Source organism: Prionailurus viverrinus, chromosome D1, assembly GCF_022837055.1.
Source record: "Prionailurus viverrinus isolate Anna chromosome D1, UM_Priviv_1.0, whole genome shotgun sequence".
NCBI lineage: Eukaryota > Metazoa > Chordata > Mammalia > Carnivora > Felidae > Prionailurus > Prionailurus viverrinus.
This window is the reverse complement of record NC_062570.1, coordinates 59,706,805-59,715,657: the sequence shown is the minus strand read 5'-3', so window position 1 is coordinate 59,715,657 and position 8,853 is coordinate 59,706,805. Positions and strand designations below refer to the sequence as shown.

General features: G+C 55.9%; 1 protein-coding gene across 1 annotated transcript; it reads right to left on the bottom strand.

Moving 5' to 3' along the window:
• Positions 1-142: 142 nt before the first annotated feature.
• PHOX2A (paired like homeobox 2A) lies at positions 143-4,080 on the bottom strand. The gene is made up of 3 exons (XM_047823837.1): positions 3,864-4,080; positions 1,506-1,693; positions 143-592 (listed from the first exon to the last, which is right to left on the bottom strand). Exons 1-3 carry the CDS (start codon positions 4,078-4,080, stop codon positions 143-145), a joined length of 855 nt encoding a protein of 284 aa, XP_047679793.1.
• Positions 4,081-8,853: the final 4,773 nt, after the last annotated feature.

Here is an 8,853-nt window from a genome sequence, read left to right as displayed (position 1 = left end):
GCACACCTACGGGTCAGACATGGTAGGGGTAGGGACGGATGGGCACTTCAGGCGGGTGCCCGAATGGGGAGGGACTCTGTCAGGTCCTGGAGGGGCAAGGACGTCTCTGGGGGGCAGGCCCGGAGCCTCCAGAGTCCGGCGGCTAGAAGAGATTGGTCTTCAGGGCCGGCCCAGGCTTCCGGTGGAAGGAGGACAGAACCCCCGAGAAGGGCCCCGGCCCGGGTTCCGCCGGCTGCCAGGCCTTAAGCAGCTCCGCCGCGCCCGCGCCCGGCCCGCCGCCCCCGCCGCCCGCCACGCCGGCCCACAAGGGGCCCTTGAGCGGCTGTGGCCCGGGGCCAGGGCCGGGCCCGGAGCCCAGGGCGGCAGGCAGCGGGCTGGGGCTCAGACGCGGGCTGGCCAGGCCGGGGGCGGGCGGCGGCGGCAGCGACGCGGTGCTGTCGGGCGTAGGGCTGCACGTGGACTCCTTGGAGTCGTCGTCCTCGGACGAGCAGCGCGCCTCGCCCTTTTTGGCGCCCCCCGCGCCCGCCGCACCCTTGGCGCTGGCGGCACGCTCCTGTTTGCGGAACTTGGCCCGGCGGTTCTGGAACCAGACCTGCGGGCACAGGGGCCGGTCAGGCCGAGGCCGCAAGGCGCGGGTGAGCCCTCAGTCCAGAAGGGACTGGATCAGGATTATTGCCAGCTTTCTGAGCGTTGGCCCCTCGGCCCTCCACTTGACCCGTTGCCCTCCTCACCTCTCTGTTCACCTCTTCTCCTCCACTTGCCCTTTCCTTCCAGGTCTTCCCCCTTGGGATCTGCTCACCCGCGGACCCAGTGTTCTTGGTCTCGGGGACTCCGCCTTCGCTCCCCTCATCACCCAAAGCCCTGCCCCGAAGTCCTTCCTACACGAAGCTCCAGGAATTTCCACCTGGGGTGTCCAACGGCGGTTGAGAACGGGTTGGGGCACAGGGGAAACCTTTTGTTCAGGGTCTCCAGTAAGGGCGGACCAGCTCAACCTCTGTACTGGATTTCTGAGATAGACAACAGAATCTACCCTGGCCTGGCTCTCCTGGGCCCTGTGCCTGCCCAGAGCCCGGGATTTCCCGGCTCGGGGATTTCACAGCTGCAGACCTGGGGAGGGGACGTGGAGGCGCTCACTGGCTTTCCCGTATTCGTCTGCCTCACTTGGCACTGAAGCCTCCCCGGGCTCCCGCTCTACCCACTCGGCCTCCTTCCAGGATTCCGCACGCCTGTCCCTGCTAGGGAGACTGAGGGGGAAATCTGGGGGGCTGAACACGTCAGATCTCCCTAGGGCCTCAGGTCTGCCGAGTCCTGGCCCCCTCGCCTACCGCAGCTGCCCATCCTCTCCTTCCCAACCACCCCCAGACCGCGCCCTAGCTCCTGGTCCCAGCTCTCCGCCCCCAGGCTGCACCTGCCTGCCACTCTGTCCCGTGGCCCCCAGGTGTCGGGCACTGTCTTCCCACCCCCTGACACGCGCACACTCCCGTTTACACACGCAAAACACGCACCTGCACGCGAGCCTCCGTGAGGTCGATCTTGAGCGCCAGCTCCTCGCGCGTGTAAATGTCGGGGTAGTGAGTTTCTGCGAAGACGCGCTCCAGCTCTTTGAGCTGCGCGCTCGTGAACGTGGTGCGGATGCGCCGCTGCTTGCGCTTCTCATGCAGGCCCGACGGCTCCGGGAAGAACTTGTAGGGCACTAGGGGTGTGTGCAGGAAGGGGGAGCAAAGAGGGTGAAGGTGTGAGGGGCAGAGCTCAGCCGGCTGTGTCCTGCCCCTGAGATCGCTCGCGGTCCCTGCCCCTTCCCTGGCCCCTCGGCTTCCTCCTTTCAGTCTCCAATTGAGCGTCTTCCCTACCGTTCAGTGGAGCTGGCAGGAATGAAGGCGGACAGGGCGCAGGTAGACATGGGGCCCAAGAGCAGAGGAAAAGGAACCGGGACCTGATCCTCAGGTCAAGACCGCTGACCTGTCCTCACCCACCGCCTTGTTCCCTAACCTCCCTCCAGTCCACTTGCTCCTCCGACCTCCGCTTGGGTGTTTCTGCCTTGGTCAGTCTGCCCGTTTGGTTTCAGGCTGTGCCATGTCCACCTTAACCTTGGCTGTCACGTCTTATCAGTATCGTGAGTCTTCCCAGTACCAGTTCTGGACCTGGCTGGGCGACTGAGACTCCCTGGCCTGGGTCTACTTTCAGCCCTGCCTGTGTACTTTCTGCCATGTAGGGACTTGGCCCCCTCTACCCTGCCATTTCTCTTCTCCTAGGCTTCATTTTCTCAGCCCCCTCTCATGCCTCATTTTCCTCCAGATGTTGGTCCCCCTCTCCTCTTCCTCATCTCTCTCCATCCGCATCTCTCTTCAGCTTTCCCCTTCTGAACCATTCTTCTCTTTGTGGCCATGGAGAAGAGTCCGTATTTCTCCCCACCCAGGTTCCTTCACCTTCTTCTTGCCCTTCTCATTCCTCCCAGGCACCTCTGTGTCCCAACTCCCCCACAGCCAGCCCTATCCCCCTCCCTCATTCTCTTCCCATCCTTGTCTCCCATTTACCCCATCTCAATCCCCATTGCCCCACAGCCAGTGTTGCTGACACTGTCTCCTCATCCCTGTCTCCAAGCCCTGCTTAGGTGTCCATATCCTTTAGGGGTCCCTAATATCCTTCATCTTTGTCCTATGTCCCTAGTTCTCTATCTCCCCCCTAATCCTTGTCTCTAACACCCCATTCCTATCCCATCTTCCTCATCTCTGTTGCCAGTCTTCCTTGGTCCCCATCTCCCATAATTCCTGTCCCCATCACCTAGTTCTTATCTCTATCTCCCCAGCCCTGGGTCCCCATTTCTCCCATGGTCCCCAATCTTCCCATCTTTGCTCACACTTTTCTGTATCTGTCCTCATCTCCCCATCTCAGAACTCCATCTCTCTGGGGCCCATATCCCCATTTCCTGACTGTATCTCCCCAATCCCCGTCCTCATCTGGCCCAGACTACCCAATCTCCCCATCCTTGTTCCAGTGTTTGCCTCCATCTTGCTGGTTTTCATTTCTCCAAATCTAGGTTCCTATCGCACCATCCCTCCCCACCCTTCAGGCCCCAATCTTCTACTTGGGTCCCAGTGGTGTTCCCAGGAAGGAAGGAGATAAGGACATTGGGTGGGGCAGCTTGGACTCTAACCATGAGATGGGGATGGCTGAGAGGCTCCATGAGGTTGAGGGTTCAGATGGGCACTTGAATCAAGAGGCTTGGAAGTGGTGGGGGCTGCCTCTGGGTTCTGCAGGACTCTAGCTGGGAGAGGCCCCAGGGGGAACGAAAGTGGCTTAACTCTTTTCTTCCGGCAACAGAATGGGATTCAGTGGTGCAAGAGGGTCAGGGCACAGGCAGGATGGGTTCAAAACCAAGCAGGAGGGGCTTGATGATGCTGGGGCTCTAGGAAGGTTTCCATGTGGGCAGCTCAGCTGCTGCAGGAGCCCTTGCTGGGGGTCAGACATGAAGTGGGGTGGGGATAAAGATGGGATCTGATTGGATTGAGCCGGGAGCATCTTCTAAGGATACGGGGATGGAGAGGTTTGGTGGTAAGTCTTTGCAGATGGGGACAAGTGGACCTGGTGAGGGGTCTGGGGCTGCACCAGGGATCTATTTCCCTGACCTAAAGAGCACAGGATAGGGATCTGGCAGTGAGAAAGAGGAAGGGGAAGGATGAGAGGGTGGGGCTCAACTCTGTCTAGGGGAACCCCATCTTACAGGGAGGCTGGGGTTCCCGCGGGGTGTTGGAGGACAAGGATGGTGGCAGCTGTGGGGGACAGTCGCAGTCACCTGCCACATAGACCAGGGGCTGGGGTTTCCGCAGGATTTGGAGGGAGGGTTGGGCCGGGGCTGGGCTCACCTGCCGAGTAGGGCGCGGGCTGGTGGTCGCGTAGAGCGCCAAGCGCGCAGTTGGAAGAGCCGAGCGCGGGGCAGGGCGGACCAGCCGCAGGGAAGGCGGGTCGCAGGGGGCTGTACTGGAAGCCGCCGGGCTGGCTGCAGGCGCCGAAATCGCCGTAGGCGGACGCCTCCATGGCCGCCACGCACGAGTCGTACGAATTGAGGTAGGAGTAGTCCATCGGCCCGGGGGTCGGGGTCGGGGTCCGGACCGGGCCGGGTCGGGTTGGGGTTGGGGTCCGGGTCCCGGGCCGGGTGGGGGTCGGGATAAGGGTTCGAGCGCCTGGCGCCGAGGACCCGAGGCCGGCTCTGAGCGCCCGCGAGTCCGCCCGCCCCGTCGCGGCCACCCTCCGCCCGGGTGCAATGCAAGTGCAGCCAGACCGGGCCCGCGCGCCTTTTAACGCTCAGGACCCCGCGGAGGGGGCGGGGCGGGGCGAGCTCTGTGGGGCGGGGCCTGGGCCTCCCAGGCCCCACCCCCAGCCACACCAGACCCCCACCCCAAAGGGTCCCCGCCACCCTCCTTGGGCTCCCGAGGTGCAGGGAGGGGTGGCGCGGGGACCGATCCCTAGAGTCCCCATCGGGCCCCAATCTGGACCAGACCTTCGCTCGCTACGCATAGTGCCAGGCTGGAGGGTCCCAACCCCTTTCCTCGGCCTCCCCACCTGCGGCCCAGCAGAAGGGAGGGGAAATAGGCCTGGCGGCGCTCATGTGAAGAAGTTAATTTAATTCGTCCCGATAACCGAGTTATTCTGATCCAGCCCCTCGGCCCCGCCCCCAGCGAGGTCCCCATCCCGGCGGGGACCACGGAAGCAGCCCAGGAGGGGGATGGAGACACGGACAAGGAAGAGACGGAGCCTGGAATAGGGACGTGGATGAAGAGAGGACCCAGGGAGAGAAAGGGACAGAAACGTGATGGAGAAAGGGACAAGAGCGATACAAGTACACAGATGGAGACAAGGATGAGACATGGACCAGAAAGAGATTGGAGATGGGGCCAAGGAGGTGCACAGGGGCAGAGATGGAGACAGAGCTGAAGTGCATACAAGAGAAAAGCAGGGATGGAGATGTGGATGAGGCAGAAACAGAACAGACAAAGATAAGAAAGAGACAGAGAGGGAATGGAGAAAGAGAATGAGGAGACAGAGAAGGCACCCGCATGAGATGTGGACGGAATCAGGGATTGAGATGGAGATCAGGAGAGAGAGGAGACAAAACAGGGCAGGGACAGTGAAACACACACACGGAGAGATAGTCTCAGAGAGACATGGCCAGAGACAGGGAGAGGAGGAACAGAGGCTGAGAGAAAGAGCCTTTGGAGAGCTGAGACCCACATCGGGATCACCCAGGGGGTGGTAGGATTCCGGTGGAGGGGCCACAGGAGGCTGCTGAGGGGGAGGGTTGCTGCAGCCGATAGCCCTCTATCCTGATTTGGCCACAAAACCGTGCCCTGTACCTTCAGGCCAGCCTGCCTCTCCCCTCCTCTAGTTCCCCAGCTCAGTCTTCCCTGTGTGCCTCCACACAGTGTGACTCACTGGTCCTCAGCACCTTCCGCACAGACTGTGTTTGCGATGAATGTCAGGATCAGGAGTAACTGAGTGACCCCCACACTTTCCCTAAGCCTCTTAACCCCCCCCCCCCTTTTCTTCACCAGGAAAACCACTTAGACTCTTTCTGGAGCTGGTCACAGACCTAGCCCTCAGCAGATTCAGACACAGACCTTCACACTGTGGGAAAACCAACACAGACTCCCTTCTAGAACAGAAGAGAAAAGCTTTTTGCCTTGGCAGCTTACCTGAGGTGGATTGGACAGCCTCCTCACCCAGCCCTCAGCCTCCTCCACCCAAATCTTGGTAGGTCCTACAGATGGGGGACTGAAGACCCAGAAGAAGGCCAGGGGAGGTTGGCACCTTATTACCAAAGTCCTTGCAGGATGAGAGAAGGACTCTGGGAATATCTTCTCCCAATTTACCAACTTAGTGGGGAACGTGACTACCCTCAGGTCACCCACTTCCCTGGCCACCAGTTCTTTGCTTCACAAAGGACCACCTATCTCCAATTTTTGTAACTGCTCCATGCCACAGGGTTTTGTTTTTTTTTTTTTTGAAGTGTTTTGTCTAATTAGTTTTTAGATATAAACTTCTAAAACTAGCAGCAAAATTGCTTCAAAAGTCCTCCCCACTGGTGTGTGAAGCGTACTGCTCACCTGTGACACATCCTCCACAGGAAGCCCAAGGGATCTCAGAATTGAGAAATCAGAGGTGCTCTCCTTAGACCTATTATGGCTCTCCATTGCCCTCATGATCAAATCCAAGCCCTCATTCTGGTCACAGTGTCCTCTGTACCAGTGCTCCAGCCTACCTCTACCTCTACCTCACCTTGGCTTTCTTTGAAGCCCTCACACATTGATCTTTTAGTTCATACTGTTCTCTCTAGCTGGAATGTTCATTCCACTACCCCCTCCCCCATCCAACTCCCCCTTACCTCCCCAAAACACCCAAACCTGGTGGGTTCTTGTTTATCCATCTGGTCTCAACTTGGACATTATTGTTTCCTGGAAGCCCTCTGTGATACTCCTAGACTATGTTGAGTGTCCCATAGTACCTCCCTCTCTTTTGGTTACTCATGTCACCAATATTCACAATAAAGTGCAACGTCTCAGGACAGAACTGTTACCTCCCAGTTCTACCACTGTCGAGCTCATGATTCTGTACATCACAGGTCTTCTCATGTCTGCCTGTTGAGTTAATGAAAGCTAAGCTGGAATCTTTGTGTTGGGGAATCCCGCCCTTATTTCTGGGGAAGGAATCCTCATCCCCTGATTCTTACTCTCCACTCACTGGAAAGGGATCATCCTCCCCTTTTCATACCCTCATTCCGCAGGGACAGGAAACTTCCTTCTGCTGAGCCACCCTTCTGCCTGCAAGAAAGTTCTCCCTCATCTGAGGAATTTGCAGGGTGCCTGATCCCTTCTCCAATGACAAAGCTGAAGCAAAGGAACAATTGAAGCTTGTAGGCAGGGACAAATAGAGATCTGAGGAGAGGCAAAGAGCTTCTGGTTCCAGTTTTCTCAGAGACCATGATCCATCCCTATCATTTCTACAGCTTGGGTTTGGTCATTGAGCCAATAAAGTCTCCTCTCTGTCTACACCTACTTTAAGTTGGGCTTCTGATACCTGCAGTCAAAAGTTCTGACCAATATAATCTCTGAGTGCTTGACACCTTTATAGGTAATCAAATATCGCAGTGGTGATTAGAAATTTTATTGTAATGTGCATGTTGCACAGTTAGCAGGGCAGAAGCTGACCTTCCCATGACTCAGGGCTGTGGACTTGGAGGTTCTTTTCTCAGCAGGCAGCCATTTGCATCCTGCTGATTGGCAAAGAAACAGACATAGCCTCCCCCCCCCCCCCTGCCCCCGCAAATGCTTTGAATCCTGTCGACTACTGGATTCAGGTCTTCCAGATGGTGGAAATAAGGGGACTTTGGAGGCTAGGCTGCGTGGTGTGGTGGTGGTGGTGGTGGTGGTGGTGGTGGTGGTGTGTAAGTGATATGGGGGCAGGAAAGGGGGCTTCCAGAGAACTCTTCATAAAAGAAGAAAGAAACAGAGTGGGCTGGACTCTGCAAAGACCTCACGCTCAAGAGGCTAGTGGTTGAGAGCTGATGTGGGGAGCTTGTCCTGACTAAAACTCCCTCCCACATATGCATGCATTCCTGGGGGAATAAAAAAGATGCTCTAGCACAAAATAGTGTTGCAGCAGTCTTGCTGTGATGCCTTCTTGCTGAGCATAATGTCTTCACTTCCATGAGTAATGACAGATTCTGGAGCCTGATAGCTGGTTTTAGCTCTGCCACTTACAAGCTTATGACTTAAGGTAAGTCATTCAACCTCTCTATACCTCAGTTTTCTCACCTGTAAACTGGTTGATTTTTTTTAATATGAAATTTATTGTCAAATTGATTTCCATACAACACCCAGTGCTCATCCCAACAGGTGCCCTCCTCAATGCCCATCAGCCACTTTCCCCTCCCTCCCACCCCCATCAACCCTCAGTTTATTCTGTTTTTAACAGTCTCTTATGGTTTGCCTCCCTCCCTAACTTTTTTTTCCCTTCCCTTCCCCCATGGTCTTCTGTTAAGTTTCTCAGGATCCACATAAGAGTGAAAACATGGTATCTGTCTTTCTCTGCCTGACTTATTTCACTTAGCATAACACTCTCCAGTTCCATCCACGTTGCTACAAAAGGCCATATTTCATTCTCATTGCCACGTAGTATTCCATTGTGTATATAAACCACAATTTCTTCATGCATTCATCAGTTGATGGACATTTAGGCTCTTTCCATAATTTGGCTATTGTTGAAAGTGCTGCTATAAACATTGGGGTACAAGTGCCCCTCTGCATCAGCACTCCTGTATCCCTTGGGTAAATTCCTAGCAGTGCTATTGCTGGGTCATAAGGTAGATCTATTTTTAATTTTTTGAGGAACCTCCACACTGTTTTCCAGAGTGGCTGCATAAACTGGTTGATTTTAATGATTAGGTGAATTAAAATATATAAAATGTTTGAATAGTACCTAGCACATAGTACACATTAAGTAAGTTAGCTACCACCACCGCTGCTGTTGCCACCACCACTGTCCATATGCACACTTCCTTCTCCCTCTCACCAACTGATTCAGCCCTGTGTGACTCAGAGACCCAGACCACACTCTGGTCAGGCTTCTCTGGCTTGTTACACCTCATACCTGGGTATATAATCTGGACAAAAACTCCTATCATTGCACCATAGCATCACCTCTATCCTTAAGATTTCAGAAGAAATCAGGGCTCAGCAGTTACCCAGACTGACCTCTTAATTTTTACAGATGAAGAGACAGAGGTCCAAGGAGTGGTCTTGTAGAGTCACTTCCACACAGTGAAGTGTGTCAGGATGGGAGGAATCCCCCACAGAGGGA

What these genes read in the sequence shown, in the direction of transcription:
- PHOX2A (XM_047823837.1), bottom strand. Translation starts at nt 4,080, where the DNA reads ATGGACTACTCCTACCTCAATTCGTACGACTCGTGCGTGGCGGCCATG. An exon ending in GCCCGCGCCCTACTCGGCAG is followed by an intron (nt 1,694 to 3,863) that starts GTGAGCCCAGCC and finishes ACACACCCCTAG; the next exon opens with TGCCCTACAAGTTCTTCCCG. An exon ending in TCACGGAGGCTCGCGTGCAG is followed by an intron (nt 593 to 1,505) that starts GTGCGTGTTTTG and finishes CTGTGCCCGCAG; the next exon opens with GTCTGGTTCCAGAACCGCCG.